This window comes from Dama dama, chromosome 20, assembly GCF_033118175.1.
Source record: "Dama dama isolate Ldn47 chromosome 20, ASM3311817v1, whole genome shotgun sequence".
Taxonomy (NCBI): domain Eukaryota; kingdom Metazoa; phylum Chordata; class Mammalia; order Artiodactyla; family Cervidae; genus Dama; species Dama dama.
The window spans coordinates 26,078,509-26,104,901 of NC_083700.1; the positions used below are offsets into that span (position 1 = coordinate 26,078,509).

Below are 26,393 nucleotides of genomic sequence, written 5' to 3' on the forward strand. Positions count from 1 at the left end.
TTTTGAAGGCTGACTACTGTTAGATTTACTAAAAGCTGATTCTCAAATGAAAACTATTAAAAACACTGGAATAGTTACAGTAACTTTTGTTGCTATAGCAAACCCCAACATTTCAGCAGCTTAAAAAAATAAAAGCCTATTTCTCATCCACTTAATCATATGCTTAATATTCTCAAGCAAATGCCTTTGGTGGAGAAATCAAGGCGAAACTGAGGGAAAAGGGGCTGTTTGTGTCACAGCAATCATTCAGTGATTCAAGGATTTCCGTGTCACCCCAATAAACAGGCAAATATGGGAAGAGAACGAACAATCCCTGGAAGATGTAACTTACAACTTTAAGTTGTAAGACAAAGCTAGTGACATTTTCTCTTTGATTATAAAATAACATTTAATTTTACTCTTTTCTCCCTATTCCATTTTTTTCCATTGTTTTTCTATCTTATCTGCAGTTGTTTTATTAATCATCTGCTAGTGATTTGGCTGAACTGATTGTACATAATATGTTTTATTTTGAAATATGCATTCACATTCAAGAAGAAAGAAAATTGGTAACATGGTAAGACATATATAAGCATCTAGTCAATTTTTTCTTAGGAAACATAACTGCAAGGACAACAAACTTTTTTTACTGCTTTTCTAGTAAAGACACAGGACTTGCTTTTCCCAAACAGTAAAAACCTATAGGAAAAATTATGATCAAAATTCAGAATGATGTAATCAGTTATTACATTTTTTTGTTTATAACAGTGTGTATATATTAATATAAAGCTTGAATCTTTATATTCAACCCATAATCCAGAGTCAGTTTTCATCTTATATAGAAAATTTTAGTGAAGAATCAAATTTTGGAGAAAATTCTATGAGTCAGTGGTAGCCTGGAGACCCTCAGGAAAATCCCTTTCTGGCATGATACCTCCGGCATCACTATACATCAGACATTTTATCCTTATGACAAGAAGAAAGGGATTCAGGTTGTGATTTGTGATTGCATGGATCTATTCTCCCAAAAGATAAACCATTCATATTTCAACAAGAAAAGTGGATTTTCTTTTTGGTAAATATCCTGTGAAAAGACTTTCTATAAGTTATACTTTCTCTTTAATATCTGTTTTAAAGAAGTGGGGTAGGAGGAGAAACTTTCCTTTCATTGATCCAAATTATGAACAATAGTTGAAAAGAAGCATCATCTTTAAACCTCAGGTGAAGTAAGACAGTAGTGAATAGGTATCATTATCCCATTCAAATGCAATTTCTTCCTCAAAAAGAGCAATAAAAAGTGTCAGAACACTTTCTTGCAATGAGGGATCATCTGCAGGTTGTGCTGAATGAAGTTAAGCTTCAAGTCATGTGCATCTCCTTAGCTACCCTGGCCCATTGGGATAATTGAAACACCTCACCTCCAGGCCAAGTGCAGGGCTGGGAGGAATGGGTAAGCACTGGTCGCACTGCCTTATATAGTGAAACAGACTAAAGACTAAAGAGATAGCAAAACACCTTTGGCTGAACTCTGCCCCTGGTTGTCCTCAAATTTGTCCCATTGTGATAAAAATTAAATAAAAATAAGTCTAGCCCTAAAAGAGAGACATCTCTCATTTTAGCAGGCCTGAAACAGTGGTAATAGTAGTGTAGAATTTAAGCACACTGGAATTGGGATTCATATAATCCTGCATTTTAATTTTAGTGCCATCAGTGATACACTGTGAGACTTGGAACAAGGTTGTTTTTAAGTAAATAATGTAACAATGTACAGCATATAACCAGTGCTCAAGAAACAAGAGTTGTTGTTACATTATTATGATAAATATCATTTTTACTTTGGGAACTCTGATCAGGATACTTTAGATATTGGTGCTATGTGAGGGAAAGAGGGAAAAGACTACTTAGTGGAGCACAGTGTAAAAGAACTTGGGCTAAGCAGGAAGAGAAAACAATTTATTGACACTAATCCTGACTACAGTTATATCAAGAATCCTGTGCAAGAGTAATTGGACCTGTTTTAGTAAGGCCTTGGGAGGCAGAACCTAGACCAAAGCAGGGGATGGAGGTGGGAGATAAATTTGGCTTCATATAGAGAAGCATCTTGGGCAGATTAGAGAGGAAGAGAAAACAGCGGACTGTCCTCTGAGTGGAGTCAGTTCTTCATTCTGAGTTTCCCATGGTGGAAGAAATCTTGGTAAAGAAGTTGTGGACGGGATTCCAGGGATTCTGAATTTCTAGACAATGCCTCGGACCAGAGAAGGCTCTAAAGAAGCAGCAGAGGGTGGGAGTAAACGTAAGTAGCTTGACCAGCACTCGTTGTATCCTTTCCTCCTCCACTTGCACATTTCTACGGCTGGGAATTTCTGGTTTAACCTTGGGGACTGGAGCCCCGCCCACAAGTTGCCGGTTACCGTGGCAACGGAAGCGGTTGACCAGAGCGTTTAGAACCGGTTTGGCAGAGGGGAGCCAATCCCTTCAGGAACTGGGCGTGGCTTCGGTTACTGTGGCAGCGGGGACGCTTAGTCCGGGCCTGAGGCCAGTTTAGAGGCTAATGCTCCTCCCGTTCTTTGCATGGCACCCAAGAAAGAGAAAGGCGGGACAACCACCACCAGCTCTAAGATATGGGAACCCTCTCTCATAGCTGCACAATTCAACCAGGTATGCCCGGAACCCCGTAAATCCTCTCTGACCACCCCACCCCCACACCCCCACTCCAGTGCTGAAGCCCGAGCCAGACTCTCCAGGCGACGCCGCCAGGCTGGCCTTCTCTTCTAGACATCACCGCTGCCCCCTCGGAAGATTGTACTTGGCACCGCTCTCCCAGGCCTGACGGTTTTGTTCACAAAAATCCTAAGGTCCCACCCTCAGGGAGCATTGAGGGAACAGGGAAGGGTACTCCGATTTCAAGAGGGGATGAAAGTGAGCGGTGGGGGAAGAGTAGAGGTTCTGACATCTCACCATCCTTTTCAGTGAAGTCATCCAGAAGGTACTCCACAAATGTACTGGAGTTGTCTTTATGAACCACTCACTTTCTCTTCATTTCTCCTGAGGAAAAAATCCTGCTGAATCATTTGTAGCCTGAACATAGTAAGACTTCAATAAGAGCTGTATGAAAATAGACATGGAGTATCAATGCATTTGGTATCCATGTATTTAATACAAAGGAGCCTTCTACAGATAGGAAAGGATGACTTTCTTATGCAACGCCCTAATACCACAATATCAAACGTTCTGATGTATTTTGAAGGTAGTCTAGGAGATCAGAGTAGTGAGGGGTTGACTGCTAGACTCATCCATAGGATGACACAAAGGTAATCTATAACCCACCTGCCATCCATCACTGACCAGTTCTCCACCCTACTCACACCACCACCTCCAGTGAGCTGGGCAGCCCAGTACCTCCTGTCATCAGCTGCCAGAAATTCACTTCAACACTAAGTTGTTTCTAAGTCCAAGATAATATGTGCAAGAAGGAATTCTGGGAATTCCGGGCTGCCATTCCAAAATCACCTTAAAAAACTGGAAAATTTTTTTTCATTTTCTATGCGTATATGTTGCACTAGAGAGTGAGTACTTAAAGGAAAAATACATCTGAAGTTTCAAGATGTTCTCATGAGAGATTTCTATTTGTCCTTATTTTCTACTATTATAGTTTTTTCCTGTGAACAGTGATCCTGTCTGATATGAAATTCCACCAGATGAAGAATTTTGTGAAAGTAATTAAGATATTGCCGATTCTGACATGATGTCATGGAATTGGGGGTTATTTCTATAACCTTAGGAATGAAGGATGTCAACTCAGTAATTCCCAGTTACGTTCTCAAATTCTCAAAGATGTTTTTTAAAATACTCTATAAAAGCAACCTCTCTTTTGCTTTTATAATTCAGTACTAGCCAAAATAATTTTTTCTCCATTTTCTTTGAAATTGTGTAGGCCAAGTTTGGGCTTGGAGAGAACATTTCTGCTTGAATTATAAACTGCTGAACAACAGAGTCTGATGGAGCTGCTGACATTGCATTAAGCTTTAGTGTTGCAAATATGAAGCTATAATTTTCCTAGTTGAATGGAAAACCTAAAGGCACTATTTTCCCTTATGACTTGAAAACCTGAAATAATATTCAGCTTTCTTGTTCCTGCCTAAACAATATAATTTCAATAAATCTTATATAGTAATAGAAACAATTTGAACTCAAAGAAATATGTCACTTTAACTACAACAAGTAAACTTCTTCAGTTTGTTGAAATACAGGTTCTTTATTGCAGAGGGAAGGCAACTACCCTCCACCTCCTCTCGTATTTTTTTCTTAGCTTGGTTTCGTGTCTGATCCCAGAGGAAAATTCCCAAATTAAGCCTGAAGTCCAGTGCCCAGAGGCATGCCCTAACCACAAAGTAATAGTCTCTGAATTTGGGTTAAAGATGACTATAGATGTGTGAATTCCTTATTCATAGGGCTTAACAAAGTTCTTTGTACATATTGGGTGTGCAAAAAATGTTATTGCTTTAGTTTCCAGGGTTTCTTTCCATGGAGTTCCACTGCTGTGCAAGTTGTGCTCCATTATATGTGGTTGAGTATCTGTGTGCTACTGTGTGTGCGGTCATTGGGGGCCAGAGAGAGGGAAGTTTTCCTCTCAGTCTTCCAGAAGCCAGTTTTTAGAATTAACTGATTAAATAGTCCTAATCAACAGCAAGTTTGAAGTCCTGTTTGTATTGAGCTGAACTAGAGTTTACAGAAAATAAATAGGTTCACAACTTGGTTTTTGTCAGTTTACTTTGGATCAGTATTCTGGGCTGTCTCTGAGAGACTAGAATAATCATCAAATTTTCAGTACATTTTAGTTGGCTCTAAAACACAAAATGATAAATAATACAAGGCAGTCTGTTTCTAAGCATTAGATGATTACATTGAGTCTAGAGGTTAGGAAGATCAAAGGGGGCTGAGATAGCCAGGAAATGCTTTTTAAGATACTTACCTTTATCTGAGTTCTGAAGAATAGATAGAGTTTAAGTAGGTAAAAAGCAGGAGGACAATTATTTTCAGAAAGGAGACCAATATGTGACTTAAATGAACCTGGGACACTTAAATTGAGAGAGGAAAAAAATGCAGATTAGATGGCTTCTAGGTGTACATTGCTTGTAAATTAATTCTGTCGATCAAATGATCATTTACTAACTTTGTTATCCAGACATTTAGCTTGTTATTATATATATGAATAGATAATATTGTTATATGTGAACATATTACATTATTAGTGTATTGAACTGTCACACTTCAAATTAGGTAAATTGGAAATATTTAGGGACAAGACTATAAAAATGCATCTTAATGTTGTCTTGTATATGACATAGACATTATATTTATGATATCTAGCTGCATTAAGCTGTTAGAGATGCTTTGGTGTTTTATAAATTAAAATCTTTTCATGCAACTGTCAAAGCAGCCTCTACTGGCCACAGTGAGAGGAACAGGTGTTAACCCAGGGTCCTTGGTGATAAAAGGTGCTATCCGGAAGCATTTTTTTCTAAGATATTTTTATTTATATTTTTTATTGTGGTAAAACATACATATAACAAGAAAGTTATCATTCTAAACATTTTTAACGTACTGCTCAGTGAATGGCATGAAGTATCTTCACATTATTGTGCAACCATCACCACCTTCCATCTTAAAAACTCTTTCATCTTCCTCAACTGAAACTATATCCATTTCCTAATTCCACTACCTCCCTCCCCTCAGCACCTGGAAACACCCATTTTTCTTTATTGTGGATTTTTGTCCCAAAAATATGGTCTTCAGAATTTGCTGCTGCTGCTGCTAGGTCGCTTCAGTCGTGTCCGACTCTGTGCGACCCCATAGACGGCAGCCCACCAGGCTCCTCCGTCCCTGGGATTCTCCAGGCAAGAACACTGGAGTGGGTTGCCATTCCCTTCTCCAATGCATGAAAGTGAAAAGTGAAAGTGAATTCGCTCAGTCGTCTCTGACTATTCACGACCCCATGGACTGCAGCCCACCAGGCCCCTCCATCCATGGGATTTTCCAGGCAAGAGTACTGGAGTGGGTTGCCATTGCCTTCTCCGAGGAGTCTCCAAAAGTTTGAGTTGATTTAGAAATCTCATAGGTAGAGTGTGGTTTGAGATTTTGTTAATCTTAATTCTTCAATATTTTTATACTTTCAAATTATCCTTGGATGATTATGTTTTTTCATTTGTTCCAAGTTTAAGGTCTCATTTTTAGGTGTGGCAAGAAGGTAGCCATAACTTGTGAGACCAACTATTTGCATAACAATTATTTCATTCGCTTACTGTGACCCACCATAGAAACTGTTAAAAAACAGAAAAAAAAAAAAATTGTCAGTCCACATATACCTTAACCCAGCCAGCGTCACTAATCAAACTAATCAAATTTACTGATTTCACTTTGTAAAGGTGATTTTAGGTCCCTAATACCCTACTTAGGTATTGGACACTTACTGTCATTTACCTTACATTCATCATTAAGATTTTACTTCCTGATTAAGCCTTTGACCCTTCTTTAATATAAATATCCACATATTTTAAAACACTTGTAAACATCTACTGTAATATATTTAGTTCTTTACTGAGACTCATGAGGTCTTGCTTTTAAAATTTATATATTTTCATTATCAGTGTATGTTTACCCCTTTCAAATGAATAATAATATTTGTATCAAAGGCACAGATTAATAATATACATGGTAATGCTGTCCTTCACAATACTCACTCAGAGGTTGAGGCTCCCAGGGTATTTGGGCTAACCTGCTTCTTTTAAAGATCTGAGGATTCAAGTATTGTAAGTTCTGGTTAAGTTCTGGTCCAAAAATATGCAATGAATTGGAACGTGAGGGACCAGATTACAGATTTTCTCTCTAGTTCTTCTTCCTTAATAGAACTATATGTTATGATATAACTATAGCATTTAATATAGACCTTGCAATTTAAAATATATATATTTTAAACCAAATTTAAGGAGAAATTTAAATACTTTGCTTCAAATTTCAAGATCTATACAAAATGCTATTTTTTTTAAAAGTGTGAAAAAATGCCTCCTTCTACTACCTAGAAATATGCCACATTTCCTGGTTGTGCCTTTCGAAATTTGGCTCATCAGTGTCTCAGACCACCTTCATCTCTCCACTTTCCAATTTCTGTCAGTGGCACGAGAATTCTTAGAGTCATTGAAGTTCATCAAGAGTGAGTCTTTGCTCTTGTTATTCAGCTGGCCTCAAAGTTCTCTTAATTTTTCCTTTAATATTTTCTCACTTTTGTCTCTTCCTTTCTTTTCTCATGCCTTCATTCTTCATTTTGACCCCTGAATTTTTACAGTAGCCCCTTCACCTTTACTTATTATAGAATCATCTATTTTTGTCAAACCAAGCCTGTTTGTGAAACCAGTGACCACTGTACCTTTCCTAAACACTACTCACACCACGTTCACGCCTCCATCAAAAAGTATCAGCGACTGTCTGTACTCTCAAAACCTAATCACCCTGGCTTCTTCAACCCTCTTTAGACTGGTCCCCATTTAACTATCAGACTGAATTGCTCCAGGCAAGGCAGTCTCCTCCTTGAAGTACAGACACACGAAGGAGCCAATGAGCTGCTGGAGAAAGCCCCAGCTGTGGGGCCCAGCCAATCTGGGTAAACAGTCCTGATTTTGAAAGGCCTGATTGATGGCCTACAGCAAGTGTCTTACCTTCTCTGAGCCTCTTTCTCCTTTTGTCATATGGAGATAATAATATTCACCTCAAAGATTTACTGAGGTTGTTATTCGGTCGCCAAGTCGTGTAGGATGCTTTGTGATCCGTGGACAGCAGCATACCAGTTTTCCCTGTCCCTCACCATCTCCCGGAGTAAGACTGAGGAGTAAGTGATATTTGCTTCATTTCATAGATACTGTATTCACCTGGCTTCTGATAACAGTTCAGTAAGAGAGTTCACTCCCTCCATTCTGCTTTTTCACTCATATAATAGTTTCTCTACTTAAAGTGAACTTCCACCTTCCATCTCCTTGTCCAGACCCATTCTTTTTGGCTCTCATAAAGCCATGCCTGCAGTAAGCTTTCCTAACTTCCCTAACCCACATTTATCTTCCCTCACCTTTGCTCTTGGCCCTGTTTTTTACAACTCAATCCTTGGTTGGAAGTATGCCTTGAATTATTTGCTATCATTTCATGTTTTCTAGAGCATTAAATATCATGTGAGTGGCTTCACAGAAAAATCATATCTTATATTCCTTAAATCTATTCTACAATGACTAACATGTTTCTAGGCACACAAACCCATACTCAAAATCTGTATAAAAATTAATTCACCGACTTGCTTAGGAATATGAAGAAACTTTTTTTGTAGAAACCAGGCCAGAACAGTTAGTAGACTGAGGAGCTGTTTTCCAAGAGAAGAGGAAGGGACAGAAAACATTTATATAAAAAAGCATCACAGCAGATAAATAGGCAGATTGTAGCAGTACCCCCCCCCCAAAATTATACAATGATTCCATTTCACTTCACAGAGATATTTCTCTGCCAACCAGGAGGCATTAAAGTGAAAGCTCTTTAGAACATATAGTTCAGTTCAGTTCAGTCGCTCAGTCATGTCCAACTCTTTGAGACCCCATGAATCGCAGCACACCAGGCCTCCCTGTCCTTCACTAACTCCCAGAGTTCACCCAAACTCAGGTGCATCAAGTCAGTGATGCCATCCAGCCATCTCATCCTCTGTCGTCCCCTTTTCCTCCTGCCCCCAATCCCTCCCCGCATCAGGGTCTTTTCCAATGAGTCAACTCTTCACATGAGGTGGCCAAAGTATTGGAGTTTCAGCTTCAGCATCAGTCCTTCCAATGAACACCCAGGACTGATCTCCTTTACGATGGACTGGTTGGATCTCCTTTCAGTCCAAGGGACTCTCAAGAGTCTTCTCCAACACCATAGTTCAAAAGCATCAATTCTTTGGCGCTCAGCTTTCTTCACACTTCTCATTATATTATACAACAGCTGAGGAATAATACTTATCTCTTATTAAACATAGCTTAGTGACAATTGCTGAGTTGTACACACTTGAAAAAATAGTAATGAAATTTCCTTGGAGTCTGGAACAAAGCTTACACCTTGTAAAGGTTTGGAAGGTAGATAAGGGTTCTGGACAGGTATTGCTGAAATGTTTATATTCCAGACTGCTTAAATAAAGTTATAAAGTATAGAGATGCTAGGATGATAATAAACAGTCTAAGTAGGTTTGGGAAGAAAAATGTTCAGTTGTGCTCAAAACCATTATGAATGCAGTTTATCAAAAGAGAAATATGTTTTATTGGACAGAACCCTTGAATAATTTTTGAGAGGCAGTGGAGGATTTTTAAACTTTTTTGATCTTCAACAGTAACCTATTTCTCATGTTAATGTGTATTTAAGACTTACTGGAAATACTCATAATATGAGCTGAAGACTGATGTCTGGCAGCAAGCATATTTCTGAAATTGGGTTGGTTTTTATTACAATATTTTCTGAAATATGCTTTCACTGATATTTACAAAACAAATTGCCAGTTCGCACAAAGGTTGTTTTAATAAAAGCCAATGAAAACAACTGAGTTGCTAGGAAGAATGTTAAGAGGGAAATGGACTTTTCATAACCTCACATTATAATTTCTCTTTTTGGACAAAAATGTATTATTTGAATGAGTTTGGAACCAAAGGGAGTTTGCATGTCAAAATATCTACCTGGATGTTATATGTGATCATTTTTATTGCAAATGAAAAATATTAAATACAAGCAAAATGTTAAGTGTTGCCAGTATGAGTTTGGCAACATACTAGGAAAATGTTAGTTAAGAAGTGGTGAACATTGACCGTGTTTCAGCTCTAGCCATAGAAACCATCATTAGCTTCCAGTTACCCACAGGGTACAATGTGAGATATTCTGCCTGGCTTTCATAACCCTGCCTAATTTGGTCTTTCTCTGCCCAACCATCTTTATCTTCCTTTGCTCCAGTTGAATATCTTTGTGGTATCCCCAGGCACATGGTGACTATTCTCATGCAGTTCCCTGGCCTGAAGATCTCCCTGCCTCCATCCAACTCCTTCTCATTAAAACCCTCCCTTATATCTTCCAGGGCCTTCCCTGGTGGCTCAGTGGTAAAGAATCTGCCTGCCAATGCAGGAGACATGGATCTGATCCCTGGATGAGGAAGATCCCCCAGAGAAGGAAATGACAGCCCATTCCAGTATTCTTGCGTGGGAAATCCCATGGACAGAGGAGCCTGGTGGGCTGTAGTCCATAGTGTTGCAAAGAGTCAGACATGACTTAGCCACTATACAACAACAACATATCTTCCAGAAAGGAGTTTAATCACGTTATTCTGGTCCTTATTGACTTTTCTCCTTCCACTAAGCTACCTCAATGATTGTTACCTTTAATGCTATCCTACTTTGAGCTATGGTACAATGCTTTCAGTGTTACTTACTGTTTCTGCATTCTCTTACAACATTGCAAATTCCTGGAGGATAGCAAAAGATTAATATTTTTAATTCCCTCCCTCTTGCCCACAGCACCTAATAGTGATTAGTACATAGTGGTCTTCTACGAATACCTACTGAATTAAATTCATTGACTGTCTTTTACTGCCTCAATTTCCTGGCCTGTTTCCTTTTCTGACCTCCAGAATTAGTCCCAACTCATTGCTCATGAGAAAATCTCAAAACCTTAGTTTTGATATCCATAAAACAGAGACAGTGGTCATACCTCCTTTGCAGATATTAAAAAGATTGTTGAGAAGATTTAAAAACTTCTAACGTGTTATCTTAGACTTCACACATCCAAACCCAGACTCTAGATTTTACCTTTCAAACCTGTTCTCTCCCAAGTCTTCACCTTCTCATTGAAGGGTATCACCATTCATTCAACAAGTCACTAGAGCCAAAACCCTTGCATTCATGGTTTCTCCTCCTTTCCTGTATCCCATAATCAAGCTTTGCAGAATCCTGTTGGCTCTGCCTTTGAAACTGATTTATCATCTAAATCATCTCTTCTTTTGACACCACCCATTCTGCTACACCGTAATACAAGCTATCATCTTCTCTTGCTTAGCTACAGCTCAGGAGTTTCAGAACTTAGTCTCTTTCTTCCATTTTTGCTGCCCTGGGGTCTTGTCTTCATACAGCAACTGCAGTGATTCTTTTAACTACACTGGCCTTTTGGCAGGCTTTGAATCCATCAACAAGCACACGACTACTATAGAGCCTTTGATCTTGCTATGCCTTCAGCCTAAAATGACCCTTCTCAAGACGGTCACATGAGCCACTCCTAACTGTCCTTCAGAATTCTGTTCAAATATTGCCTTCCCTGACCTCCCTATGTAAACTATATCTTCACTGTCTATTCACTTACTCTTGTTCAGTTCCTGACCTTCTACTTCATTTATCTTGTCTGTTTTCCCTCTTGTGATAGTAAGCTCTGTGAAGGCAGGTGTATGTCTCATTCATTAATACATCACCAGCACCTGACATTTAGAGGAGCTCAATTATCTTAATTATCTCAATTAATTTAATTATCTCTGACTATATTTAATACATGGTAGTGAAAAGAAAATATTTATATTGATTTATTTGATATACATTTTTATTGCATCATCTGGGTATATTGATGCAACTGGGTCTACAGTGAGTTACAACTGAAACAAAACATTCGGAACATTTTTCAAAAAACTATGGGCTGAAACCCCAGAAATTCCATTTCACCACTCTGGCACTGTTTTCATGGTAGCTATTCAAATAGTTTGAGATATCACAGGTGCTGTCCTACTAGCGCCCCCAGATCAACAAAAACCATTTAACTATTAATATCTTTAGCATCTTTACCAGAAGAAGGAGAAAGAAAAGACCTGAAAGTGAAGTCACTCAGATGTGTCTGACTGTTGGCGACCCCATGGACTGTAGCCTGCCAGGCTCTTCCACCCATGAGATTTTCCAGGCAAGAATACTGGAGTGGGTTGACATTTCCTTCTCCAGGGGATCTTCCTGACCCAGGGATCGAACCCAGGTCTCCCATATTGCAGGCAGATTCTTTACCATCTGAGCCACCAGGGAATTCTAGTGTTTTAGCATCTTGAGTTTTGCAAATAAGGTATTATTAAAGCACTTTTACATGAAACATTCAAAGTTTTAGCAATAGTAATTGAATGTGCTACTTTGATTTATATGTTTTCCTAAAGGTTTCCTTCTCATTTCAGTAGATAAATGTTTTGCCATAGTCAACGCTGTAAATCTACATTGCAGTGGTACACCCATATATTATTTTTTAAAGTTCAGCTAGTATTTTATGTCTAAAAATGCTCACTGATGTTTAACTACATAGTAGGTTATGTTAAAAGCTCTGATGATATATTTTTAAATGTTTTGCAATTACTTCATTGACACATTTTGATAAAAAATTTTGTTTCAGTTTTTTTAATGCATGAAGCTGATTATACTATGTTCTTTAAATTTTCCTTCATTAATTATTGCAAAATTTCCTTATTGAAATTGTGAGCTTTAGCAAAACATGTTTGCCATTCTGATTTAAAAAATGTGCTTGCCTGTTCAACTTTTAACAACACAAACTTAAGAATTCCATTTCCGTCCAACATTTATATCATTTGCAATAATAATAAAATTTAATTAATCAGATGTTTATGTTGAAAGAATTATGTTGTTTTGCACTTCAGAAATACAAACTATTTATTAATGTCATAATGATTTTTACATAGTATCAGAATATGCCTCAGATTATATTGATTATATTTTTCTTCTTTGATCTCCTGAAAAGTCAGAATACTTAGCTATTCATGATACTTGAAAAAAAATCTAAAAACCTATCCAACTTTGAAGTCCTCTTCACTGTGGATTTCCATTTTAAGCATTTTATATTATAAATTTATATACATATAACTTATATGTTATTAATATAAGTACATAACATAAAAATTATGTACACAGGAATTTAAATTTACACTAATAAAATAAAATAAAATTTACACTATCATTTAAAAACAGTAAAAACTAAACAAGTCAGAAGCAATAGTTTGAGCTTGAGGATGATGACTGGGGATCCTCTGGAAGCCCAGAATGCTTAGGAAAAGATGCACAGTGTACCGTTGCTGCCTATCAGGACAAAGTCTAGACCATAAACCATGCTGCAAAATTTCCCTCAATGCTACACTGCTAAGAAACTTAGGTATCAATGATCAAAGCAACATCTTCTAATGATCAGTTTGTACTAACAAGGTTATATTTTTCATTCCTAATTTTACCAATTTTTTTTCTACCAACCAGCCTACAATCCAGTTCACCCACTAGGGGGGGCATACTTTTGTGTGCCCAGGAGGTGTCAGAACTATCTCCTCTTCTCCCCTCTATGTTCCCTCTACATGGCCACCCGTTTGTCCTTCTGTCCTGCCAATATGATCATGTCACATTCTGCTTTGATCTCAACCCTTACTATTACTTACTTGGCCTTTCGTAATCTTCCTGGCTCCATTCCAGCCTCATCTTCCCCCCTCTGTCCCAGCCCCTGTCATCCCTAACAATTCTACAACTCAAACCTGCTAGGTAATTTTGTGCCTTCATGTATATAGGATTTTTTTAGAATGCCCTTCAAAAAAAAATGTCCTATATAAATCAGATGTACATCCTCTGTACAACTAAGACTGACTTCCTATTTCCTATTTATAGTTCACCATGCTTCCACAGCACTTATGCATACCATGATGATGGTAATTGTGTTAGAGTTATTGGTGGATCTGCTCTCACACTTGACTGTGCACTTCTCAAAGACAAGTAGTGAGTCATATTGTCTTTGGGTCCTCTCTGTTGAATACACTCAGTCATTCATAATTGGAGGAATGATGAAAACAAATGCAGGCATTCTTCCTGTTATACCACAGCCACCCACCTTTAAATCACCTTCTTCCTACCTTCCATATTTTTTTACTGAGATAAAACAAACAAATGGCAATACTAAATGTTCACTCTAATCCATTTTTGTATATGTACACACCAAGATATAGAACATTTTCAGCCATATAGAAGATTTCCTCAAGCCTCTTCCAAACAATACCTATACCCCCAAGGAAATTAACACTGTTCTGACTATTAACACTATTCTACCATCATCAATTACTTTTCCTGTTCTTAAATTTTATTTAAATGATACACATGAACTCTTTATGCTTAACATAAAGTCTGTGAAATTCATCCATGTTCTTGCATTACAAATCATGTGTTCTTTTTGATGACTTTGCAGAATTCCATGTATGAATGTACTATGATTTTTTTATGTATTCTCTTGCTGATTGACATTTGGGTCATCCCAGTGACATTGGGACATTGCAGTTTGAGGTATTACAAATGATACTACTATAAAATTCTTGTATGGATTTTTCTTTGGACATATGTACTCACTTTCCTGAGTATGTAACTAGGGATGGAAAAGCTGGTCATAGGACAGGCATATGTTTAGCTTTAGTAGCTACAACCACAGAGTTTTCTAAAAGGATTGTACCCATTTACACCCCATTAGTAATATATGAAGTTCCAAGTCACTTATCAGTCTTTTTAATTACATAAATTTTTTTTGTTTTGTATTTCTACTGTACTTCATCATTGTTGTTAGATGCTCAGCTGTGTCCAACTCTTTGCAACCCCATGGGCTGCAGCACGCCAGGCTTCCCTGTCCTTCACCAAATCTATATGTTGAAACTAAATTCCTAATGTGATGGTACTAGGAGATGGGTCCTTGGAAGTGGACCTCTCATGAAGAGGATTATTGCCTTTACAAAAGACACCCTAGAGAGATTCCTCTTTCTGCTATGTTACATTATAATAAAAGAGGCCCATCCATGAGCCAAGAAGTGAACTCTCACTAGACACTCAATCTGCAAGTGCCTTGATATTGGACTTTTAACTCCAGAACTATAAGAAAGAAAATTATGTTTTTTAAAACCCCCGAAGTCTGTGGTATTGTTATTAGCCCAAACAGACTAAGACATGATATAATAGTTCTCCCTCTCTGATCTAAATTTGTTTCAGTCAGTCAGTCCCCCCATTGAAGTCCCTCCTACCCTATGACCAGTTTGTTTGCCGTTTTATGACTCTTTCCAGCTATTCAGTCCCTTTCTAGGTTTTATGCTTAAAACTCAACACGGAGTTCCAAGTACAAAGATATTCTAGTTTTGTACAGCTGTAGGATAATGTTTTCTATTTTTGTTCCCACTTTATTTCTAGATCTGGTGAGCCAAGGCCTTTTAACCAGAACTGCAGCACATTAAGCTGATAATTATGGGCAAGCATTAAACATAGTCACCGTTCCTATAAATGATCATCAAAGCCTATGAAGTTTTTTTCAAAGTTTCATAAAAGAAATTTCTTTTTTTTAATTGAAGTATATTTGATTTACAGTATTGTTTTAGTTTCTGATGTACAGTAAAGTAGTTCAGCTATATATCTATAGTCTTTGTCATATGCTTTTCCACTGTGGTTCACCACAAGATATTGAATATAGTACCCTTCGCTATATAGTAGGACCTTGTTGCGTATCTATTTTATATATAGTAGTTTGTATCTGCTGATCCCAAACTCCTAATATATCCCTCCCCTGCCCTTTTCCCCTTTGGTAACTAAACGTTTGTTTTCTATGTCTGTGTGTCTGTTTCTGTTTTGTAAATAAGTTCATTTGTATCATTTCTTTTTAGTTTCCACATATACAGGATATCATGTGATATCTGCCTTTCTCCTTCTGACTTAGTTAAGATGAAAATCCCTAGGTCCATCCATGTTGCTGCAAATGGCCTTATTTCATTCTTTTTTATAGATGAGTGATATTTCATTGGATGTATGTACCACATCTTCTTTATCTGTTCATCTGTCGATAGACATTTAGTGTGCTTCCCTGTCCTGGCTATTGTGAATAATGCCGTCATGAACACAGGGGTGCATGTATCTTTTTGAATTAGTTTTCTCTAGATGTATGCCCAGGAGTGGGATGGCTGCACTGTATAAAGCCTCTAAACTTGTAACTAGAGTTAAGATTATGTTTTCTTCAATGCATCTACTTACATTTTGCACAATGAATGTCATTTGACACACATGCTTGCTCAATTTAGAAAGCTTCGTCAAGTCTCCCTGCAGTGTTTAATTATTCCCTTGGCCCACAGCATCACTGTCAGCGTCTGCCGGTGAAGGCCAGGCAGAGTGGTAGAGGAAGGCCCGTTGTCTGGGAATCAGGATGTGTTTTTTCCTATCTGTGACACCTTGACCAAGTCTCCATGCTATAGATTTCCTATCTGCAAAATGAAGGAATTAGACAAAATGGCAATGAAAGAAACCGCCTTGCGCCAAATTCTAAAAGCTTTTGATTCACTGTAACTGTTTATACATCTTGCATAAAGGTGGTTAAATAAGATATATACAAGGAAGGTCCCCAAGTCTCTTCTCTGTTAACGCTTCTCCATCGAGAGAAGTGTCTGCTTAGCCTTACCTTTGTTTTTAAGCAAGTTTTCTAACCATGGTGAAACATTTCCTCTACTTCCACCAGAAGTCAGTATTTTTAGTATGAAAATCTGTGAAATGCTTTCTAAAATAAAGTCAGTTCTGTTTCCTGACTTTACCGTGTCTTTACCCTTCACAACCTCGATGCTTTGTGTTAGTCCTCTTTGTTTACTGCTAAATGTTGCCATGGTGTGTGGCCCACGGTGTCACAGATAACATAGCAGTTTCTCAGGCAGGGTATATTGAATAGAAGTGTGGGGAGTAAACCCCCCCAAATTGTATAAATACCAGTGAAAAATCATCTGATATCAAAAAATGTATGTGTGTATGTCGGACTGTGTGTATGTTGGACTCTTTGAGACCCTGTGGACTGTAGCCCACCCAGCCCCTCTGTCCATGCAATTGTCCAGCCAAGAATACCAGAGTGCATTGCCGTGCCCTCCTCCAGGGGATCTTCTCGACCCAAGGGTGGAACCCAGGTCTCCTACATTTGCCTTGCAGGTGGATTCTTTACCCACCGAGCCACCTGGGAAGCCCTTATGACTCCATATATGTATTTAATAGTTGAGTTTTGGTTAAACTAGTTTAAGGTTAGGAATATTGACTTCAACTACCTCTGTTGTCTTAAAAAGATTTTATTGACGTATAGTTGATTTACAGTGTTGTGTTAATTACTGCTGTACATACATGTGCATAACATTCTTTTTCATTTTTTTTTTCATTATGTCAGCCACGGCTGTCTTTGCATAAGTATTTAGGTGACTGAACAAGGATAGAATTTCATTATTCACACATTTTATTGTAATCACAAAGATAAGGCATTAGAGAATGTTTATTATTCAACTTGTCATGCATATCTTATCAATTTAGCACCAAGCTAGGAAAATGTTTATGGAAAAATGATTTATTAGGACCAGATTTTCAGCCTTTGTGATGCAGATAATTGTGGATGTGTTATTTTACTTTTTGAAATGAAGATGTCACTTTTGCTCAGAAGGGTATATGCTCCAAAATATATTTAAAGCAATGATGATCTGTTTTTCTGAAGAAACTTGTTTAGCTTAATCTCTCTGGTGTTCAGTAACTAGGAGCAATCATGTCTAGAGACCATGTTTTGATCATGTGGAACAGAATTTGCAGTCTAAGAGTTAGACAGTTAAAATACTTTCTGTGAGGGAAACATGAAATGATTAAATTGATGTCTCAGAAAAAAATTAATAGGTTAGAAATGGAAGAAGTTTTTGGAGGCTTGCATACACCCAGTAGGAGGTATTTTCAATAGTCTAGGTTTGAGGTAGTTATCGGTTGAACTAGATGAATTGTCATGAGAATAAAAAAGAAGTGATAGATTCAAGAGTTTCTGGAAAGAAAGTAACTGATTGTATATCCAAAAGGAGAATGGAGGAGGAGTTGAAGTAGGATGACTGGGAAAAATGACAAGTCTCAGAAACTGACAAATTTAGCTAAATGAACTTAGGTGATTTATATTGTTTGTGACAGGGCCGGGGGAGGGAATGGCTTTGTCTGTTTTGTTTTTAGAATATTATGGAGATGTAAAGATGGCTTCCCTGGTGCCTCACAGAGTAAAGAATCCACCTGCAATGCAGGAGACCTGGGTTCGATCCCTGGTGTGGGAAGATCCCCCAGAGGAGGAAGTGACAACCCACTCCAGTATTCTTGACTGCAGAATTTCATGGACAGGGAAGCCTGGTAGGCTACAGTCCATGGGATCACCAAGAGTTGGACATGACTGAGCGACTAACAGAACAACAACAAGAGGGGTAAAGAATTCAGCTTTTAGACATCCTGAGTTTGAGAGGACTGTAAAATATCAAAGTAGAAATTCAGCAGAAAATCCAAAATATGGACTATAGTTCACAGTCCATGTCTGGAGATATTGACTTAGGGATTGTCAGTAGAGAGATGAAGTGGATGCCATGGGAGTAGCTAGAATATCCAATAGAGAGAAGCACAGATGTTTGAGCACAGAATTCTATGAAATATCTAGAGGTCCTCATTTATGAGACAGAAAGAAAAGAAAGAGCCTGGTGGTCAGAGAAGGAACAGCCGAAGGTATAAAGACAGAGTAAGGACAGGGGGGTATCATGGGAATCAGGTCAGAGAAAGGGACACAAAATGGCGTTTGAATCCTTCCCTATGGAGATCTAGGTAGAACAGGGCCAGGCAACCATACTTGGTGATGAGAACACCACTGGTGATCTTCAAAGATGCAGTTTCAAGAGTTAGTGGTGGTGATGGTGGTGATGGCGGTGGTGGTGATGAGAGACGGAGGGAGGTGGGAGCAAGATGGGAGGCATGTGTCCTATCAGGAGGTGGGCTTCAAGTCCCATGTTTGGGAAAATTTAACTCTGAATAAAAGAAGATCATATGGAAAGTGTGTATGTCAGTCCTAAAGCAGGTTGGGAAAGAATTTCCAGACACAGAGCATTGCAGAAAGGAGTGAATTTATTAAGAACAAAGAGCAGAGATAATGTGGAAGCTGTGAACACAGCAGGCCGATCTCTTGACAAACCAGGGAAAGTTGACATTTTTTATGGGCTACTAGCCAATTTTTATAGCCTCAAGACAAAGAAAATTCCTGCCGTAAGGGTAGCATTAAATGATTGGTTGGGTGCTACAGGGTGAGTACAGGGGTGAGCATTTTTGCCTAATTTGGGGTCAGGAAGCTGGCCAGTAAAGATCAAGGGGCTTTGGGCAATGGCTGCAATGGGGTTTAGACAATTTTGCAGGTGACCTTGGTTCTGGGCTCTACTTCTGTGGCCTTGATGCAAGGCCTTGCACCTGTGGCCTTGGGATAGGATTCCACAAAATAGTTAGTGGGGAGACTGGGATTAGGTGAAGATAGCTATGCATTTGTGAAATGGGAGGGAGAGGAATTGGGAGGAAGGGATTGAAAACTGAAGGGGGATAAGAGGATTGAAGGAACCAAGTTTGAAAACAGGTAAAAGGAAAGGGGCTCATTTGCTGTCGTACAAGACAGAAAGGGTCAGAATCTCTCTCTCAGCCCAAAAAAAGGAGCAAGTCCTCAAGACTGGTGAGGGAAGATCTGAGACAAAAATATGAAAAGGGGAAGAAACTTGGAGAGCCTTGGTCTTCTGAAGAGGTGGAAATGGGGCCACTGTGTAGATAGAAAGTGAATGAGCAAGAGACACAGGCAAAGAATTCCTTCCACTATTTCTTCAAATGGCAGCTTCCCATGAGGCAGGAAGATAAGACACAGGGAGAATGCGGTGTATCATAAAACCCACATCATTTTACATAATGACTGTTCACACGCCTGCCTCCTTTACTAGAATGTCGGTCTTTTGAAGGCAGAGACTTCTTTCTAGTACTTTTTGAAGTGCAAGAAAGCACGAAGGGTGATATAAAACCACATTTGTACCATCGTGATGGTTTCTAGTTTGCCTTTCTTTTTTTTTTTAAATAAACACTGGGGAAAGAATGGAGAAACACTTTGTCCCTATTTTCATCTCCTATTCCATTCCTTTTTCTCCCTTCCTAGAAGCAAATGCTATTGTGAATGTATACCCCCTTAGCCTAACTGTGTATCTATTTATCTGTATCCATGAATATTCCATAATATTTTTACTGTATGATTTTGAAAATGTGCACAAACGGCTTCATATTATGCTTACCAATTATGCAATTTATCTCTTTTTTTTAAATTTAGCTTTTTTAAACAAAACTAGTGGAAAAAATAATAAAATAAAATAAAATTAGTTTTGAAGTCTCACCATGTTGAGAAATATAGACTTAGTTCCTTTCCTTTAATTTCTCGTATTTTATTAATCTTTGCATCCTTCATCTCCAGGGTAGCATAGGTAACCCACATAGCAAATATTATTAGGGAATAAATTAGGGCAAAAATATCATTAACAGATACTTTGTATAGCTCTTTGTTATGAAATACTTTTAACTATGATCTCTTTTCTCTGTCATTGTGTATTTTCTTCCCCAGGCTAATGTTTTTTAAGAAGAGTAATTATGCCTTATGCCAATGCATTCTATTCTTAATGCCTACTTCACTGTTTGGCACATAGTAAAAGTGAAAGTTGCTCAGTCGTATCTGACTCTTTGCCACCCCATAGACTATACAGTCCATGGAATTCTCCGGGCCAGAATACTGGAGTGGGTAGCCTTTCCCTTCTCCAGGGGATCTTCCCAACCCAGGGATCAAACCCACGTCTCCTGCATTACAGGCGGATTCTTTACCAGCTGAACCACAAGGGAAGCCCAAGAATACTGGAGTGGGTAGCCTATCCCTTCTCCAGGGGATCTTCCCAACCCAGGAATCGAACCGGGGTCTCCTGCATTGCAGGCAGATTCTTTACCAACTGAGCTATGAGGGAAGTCCATTGTAACTCCTCAGTAAACAGTGATTGAATGAGTGACTCTTTACTGTAAGTATTATTTTGTGAAAGTCCAGACTCTGAGTACATAAGTGTTTTTCCAAGACCATGTGGTTGGAATCAGGACTAATAATCAGGTTTTCTGATACTAAATCCAGTGGTCCTTTCATTTTACTATTGAAAGAGCTATTGTAAGGCCTATATTAGGGAATCAATAGGAAAGAAATAATTATAATGAATTATTGCCATGATATAACCAATAAATGGACTCCAAGTACCAATGTAATTGGGGAAAATTAATAACCATAACCAGGTGTAAGGCCTTGAAATTTATCATGAGCATTAACTTAGAATGTTTTATCAAATGGTCATTAAACCACGTGAGGTCCGTATTGTAAAGGAGATAGGTGAGTTATGAGGACGTACAGGATTGCAAGAGTGAAGGATTAGGCAGGAAGCAGTTTTACTAAAGTAGGACTCTTCTGCCAAGGTTACTGGTGACCTAATTGCCTTTAACGACACACTAGTGTTTATCTCCCCTTCTGGGTTCAGTGATGCCGCCGCTCCTGACTCTCCTCCACCTCACTTTCTTGACCACCTCCTAAGAAACCCTTCCCTCAAACAGGGACAGTTGAGTGGAGATCTGAAGGAAATGACAGGAGTTCTAGGAAAAAAGATCTCAGGAACTCCTTCAGACACACCCCCCCCCCCCCCACCCAGTCTGTCCTCTCTCTAGGCTGGATTAATATCAATCGATACTTTTAACCCTTCCCTTGATGAATTGGAGGTTTGACCCCAGTTTCCTCACTCAGAAGCAGGTCTCCATCACCTCTTGCCTTCCTGGAACAACTCTTGGGTCCTGGGCAGCTATTAAAGTTGGGATTGCTGCAAAGAACCAGCTCTGGAGAGCGATCCACCCTAACGCCCCTGACAGAGCAACTGGGTGAGTCAGTCTGCACAGGATAAGGCCTTTTAAGGAACTTATTTTGAAGTATAAGCACTGTTAGCTCACTTTCAGACTCATATCTTGGTCATTTTGGGGCATCCTTACAATTTGTTACATTTAGAGTGTTGGTCACTTCAATCATATCCTACTCTTTGCAACCCCTGATCTGTATACAGCCAGCCAGGCTCCTTTGTCCATAGAATTCTCCAGGCAAGAATACTGAAGTGGGAAGCCATTCCCTTCTCTAGGTGATCTTCTTGACTCAGGGATCGAACCCAGGTCTCCTGCATTACAGGCGGATTCTTTACCATCTGAGCCACAAAGGCAGTCCCACATAAAGGACATTTAACCGTACCAATTTAACAAACGCTTGTTGAGGTGGACTCTGCCTCTTGTTTTTGTTGAATTGAGTCAGGACACAGATTCTCTGCCACACCTCTTGCTCAAGATGCACTCTTACAGTTTTCCTGACACCCCAGTGCTCGGATAGATGCAACATTCCCTCCTCACATAACAAAAACTCAGGCACTAGAAGATCTGATCTCACCCAGGATCATCCATGCACGCCCCTTCTTCCCATAACATAATCTGAAGATCACAGTTTTAGGCTTAAAAATCAGATCAGGTCGTCAGAGAATTTTTGTTCTGCTTCCAGGTATCAGAGATCATATGGGGAATGAAATTTGATTACCACAACACTGACATTTCTTGGACATATTCTTGAATTTGGGGGTGAATAGGATAGAGTGTGTGTAATCAGGACAGTCTTATATCCCTGTGATAATCAGAAGCATCCTTGGATGTTCTGCACTCACTCAAGAGGGATGTAGAAATTAAACTGTATCAGTGACTTTGTATGAAGAAATAAGTGAGATGACAGTAACCAAGAAGCAGATGTGGGGCATGGATGGCTCATTAGAAAGAGCATCAATTGTTTATTTTGAAGTCCTAGTGCCAGATCCATACAAGTTCATGAATTAGATCCAATGCCTGGTGAAAAAATGGCATTTAATTAGAGAAAGGAAAATGGAAAAAGAAAACAGAAGAAACGGGCTAAAGTAGAGTAACTGGGACTTCCCTGGTGATCCAGTGGTTAAGACTCTGCACTCCCAATCCAGGGGGCATGGGTTCGATCCCTGGTCAGGATCTCACAGGCCACACAGCAGGGCCAAAAAAGTAAAATTGAGTAACTAATGAGCTCATAGTGAGTCTTGAAAATGTGTCTTAAAAATATATCGTAATTTTTAGGAACTTCCCTGGTGGTTCAGTGGTTAAGAATCTGCCTTGGAATACAAGGGGCACATGTTTGATCCCTGGTTAGGGAACAAAGATCCCATATCCTGTGGAGCAACTAAGTCTGAGCACCTCAACTGTGGAAGCCCACACGCTCTTGAACCTGTGTGCCACAACGATAGAGTCCATGTGCTGTGCAACAAAGGAGCCCAGGAGATACAACTAAGACCCAAGGCATCCAAATAAATAAATATTAAACACACACACACACACGCATATATATCTTAGTTTTTAATGTGGAAGATAGTAACTCAACACTGAAGGGACTCAAGGAAGGCACATAAGGGTCTCATGTCTGAGGAGGGAATTGATGAAAGGTTGTAGCTTTTAATATCTGATGATGAAAAGAGATCTCCTTTCTTTGGGGTGAGTCCCTGATTCCAATTTTACATTTGTGGAGCAATTAGCAGGACGCCTCTTGGCTTTGCTTGGTCTCCTCCGTTAGAAGAATGCCTCTGATATGTAATATTTGTTTCAAAACCCAAAGAAGCTTGTTTCCTTTTGAGGTTTGCCTTACTTTTTATGTTCTGAAGTTCATTTTGGACCTCAGATTTTGCTCCAAGCAATAAAACTGGTTGGCTTGTACTAACATAATGGAGCCGTAATTTTAGCCAACTCTGGGGGGGGCGGGGAGATAGTTAAGGTGTGTAGTGGTTTCTGTGGTTTCTATGTGGAGTAGAATTCCCTGCAAAGCTTTTCCATGTGGTGTTTTAATAGCTGTCTTAAAACTCTCTGATGCATGGAGCAAAACTGAATTAGACTCATGTGCTAGATTGCTGGGATGGGCCAAGAAACCAAAGAAACAAAAGAGAAACAATCAAACAGCCTAAGCTCAGAGGCTGTCAGAAGAAGATCCTCAAGACATATCCAAATTGAAAATTAAAGACACGATCACCTGATTTAACCCATTTTTGCAAGACTTTCTAAGGAAAACTGGAATTTTTTCTTTGTACGTTTTAATATTTTATTTTGCATGGAATTTTACAACTTACAAAATGCTTCAATACATATGAAGTATTTTGTTAAGTTGTAGTATATATATGTAATATATGTATATATCGGAGAAGGCAATGGCACCCCACTCCAGTACTCTTGCCTGGAAAATCCCATGGACGGAGGAGCCTGGTAGGCTGCAGTCCATGGGGTCACGAAGAGTCAGACATGACTGAGCGACTTCACTTTCACTTTTCACTTTTATGCATTGGAGAAGGAAATGGCAACCCACTCCAGTGTTCTTGCCTGGAGAATCCCAGGGATGGGGTCGCACAGAGTCGGACACGACTGAAGTGACTTAGCAGTAGCACAACAACCTTTGGAAGTTTGTGTTATTAGATCCATTTTTATAAATGAGAAAACTGTCACAAAGATAGATCCAAGGTCGTTTGGCTGAGAAACTACAGAGGCAGAATTGGATACCACCTTAAAGCTCTGCATATTTACACCAGAACTTCAATAATTTTAATTAGTGATCATATTTAATATTCATGAAGCAAGGACCACCGGACGAGTAGTGTGTATACACAGTAAAGATGTTTCTGGACTGCTGAGTTCTCATCAATGAATATAAGGCATTGTAGCGTTGTCTAAACTGCAAGAGAATATACTCCTCCTTTCATTCAAACGCTCAGTGATTCAGAGACATGGTTCCCTCCAAAGTGCTAAGTGTAGCTGATAAAATGCCACGTACTTAGTTGGCATTCCCATATTAAGAATGTGTAAAAATTCTCTTTAGTGTGTGGTTTTGGCTGCTAAGTTCCAGGAACATTTATTGAATGTTACTATATGCCAGGCACTTGGGCACAGTAGGAAGTTATCTAGGCGATATGATTCTAGTGAAGCCTTTTCCACTGCCCCAGCCCATTGCCTAAAATACCTTCCTCAGCAGGGCATCCCATCCTCCTGAGTTAGTCCAGGAGTCACTGTGATTCCTTTGAAAACTGTAGGTAGCTTGAAAAGAAGAAAATACTTTAAACTTTTTTCTTTTAATTTTACCAAAATCTTGGGGTATATTTATTCATCCAGTTAGCAGAATCAACTATTAAGACTCTGAGTTAAATAGGAAGTGATGTTGATACTTTTATTCTACCCAAGAGAAGGGATGGGGAATTCTAGAAATTCACCCATCAGGACCCAGGGGAGCCAGAATATAGCAGCAACAGGTCAGGGAGCCCATCTTATCCAGAGAGAGGGTTGCCCTAAGGGTCTCTATCCAGAATAAACTGCAGTCACTTTACTTTTTTTTTAAACTTTTATTTGCATGTATTTTTTGCCGCATTTATTTCCAGGCCATAAGTTTTTGTTCTTCAGTTTCTTCTGAGCTATCTTTTACTTCTGTGCAACCTCCTCTTCTGGTTTAGGAACAACCTGTTCTTTTTCAGTTAGGATAATCTGAATGTGGCCAGGAGAGCTCATGGAGGCATTGATCCGACCATGAGCTCTGTAAATCCTGCGCCCTGGGGGGCTTTGTTTTACCTGGATGTGCTCAATGACCAGAGAATCTACATCTAAGCCCTGAAGTTCAGCATTCGTCTCTGCATTTTTTAGTGTGTACAGTAAAAATTCAGCACTTTTGGGGCCACCAACCCTTCTCATCTAGCCCCACTGTTCAGCCTTTGCATACCTACCAACTCCACCATTTGTAACAACGGACTGGCACATGTTGTTTCTTTAAAGTGACATCTTTCAGATACTTGGTGGCTTTTTGGATATGCATGCCCTTAATGGCCTGGGTAATTTCATGAGTGTTCTTAAAGTGAACACAAAGAATTGAACCTTTGATTTGCATGATTTTGTGGAGTTTTCTGGGTCAAGTGAATAACGCACCATTTTTAGAGGTCAGTTTAGGCCACTTACCAGAAATGATCACTTTGCTTTTGTTTTCAAGAACTAGTCCTACCTGATATCAGTATTTCAGATCTGGATCCATAAGATTAACCAGGTGAGTATTTGCAATGCAAATACCAAACGTTTGATCCAAGTTCTTCAAGTAAGCAGGTCCCCATCTCTAATGAAAATTAGCCTGGTAGCCAGTCTTCTGTGTGTGGCTGTTTCAGAACTCATCTTCTCCTTAGTCAGCCTCTGTACTCCTCATTCAACTCTAATCCCTGTCTTTTCACAGCTGATGATGGGTTGACATCTCTGACAGATCTGCACCAAGTACAAAATGATTTAAAGCTTTCTCCTGCCTCACGCTCATGTTCTCTCCCACAGCTCCCAAAATTCTATACCTGTAGAGTTTTAAATATCCTGTGTTCATGATTTTTGCCATCTCTT

General features: G+C 39.0%; 1 protein-coding gene and 1 pseudogene across 1 annotated transcript in view; one reads left to right on the top strand and one right to left on the bottom strand.

The window, feature by feature from the left end:
* The first annotated feature begins 2,550 nt into the window (after window positions 1-2,550).
* The window catches only part of SPAG17 (sperm associated antigen 17), a 230,426-nt gene continuing 206,583 nt past the window's right edge, over window positions 2,551-26,393 (top strand). The window contains exon 1 of the mRNA XM_061119929.1: window positions 2,551-2,637. Coding sequence (XP_060975912.1) covers window positions 2,551-2,637 — 87 coding nt within the window. The remainder of the gene's footprint in view (window positions 2,638-26,393) is intronic.
* On the bottom strand, window positions 25,446-25,946 carry LOC133040174 (large ribosomal subunit protein uL22-like; annotated as a pseudogene).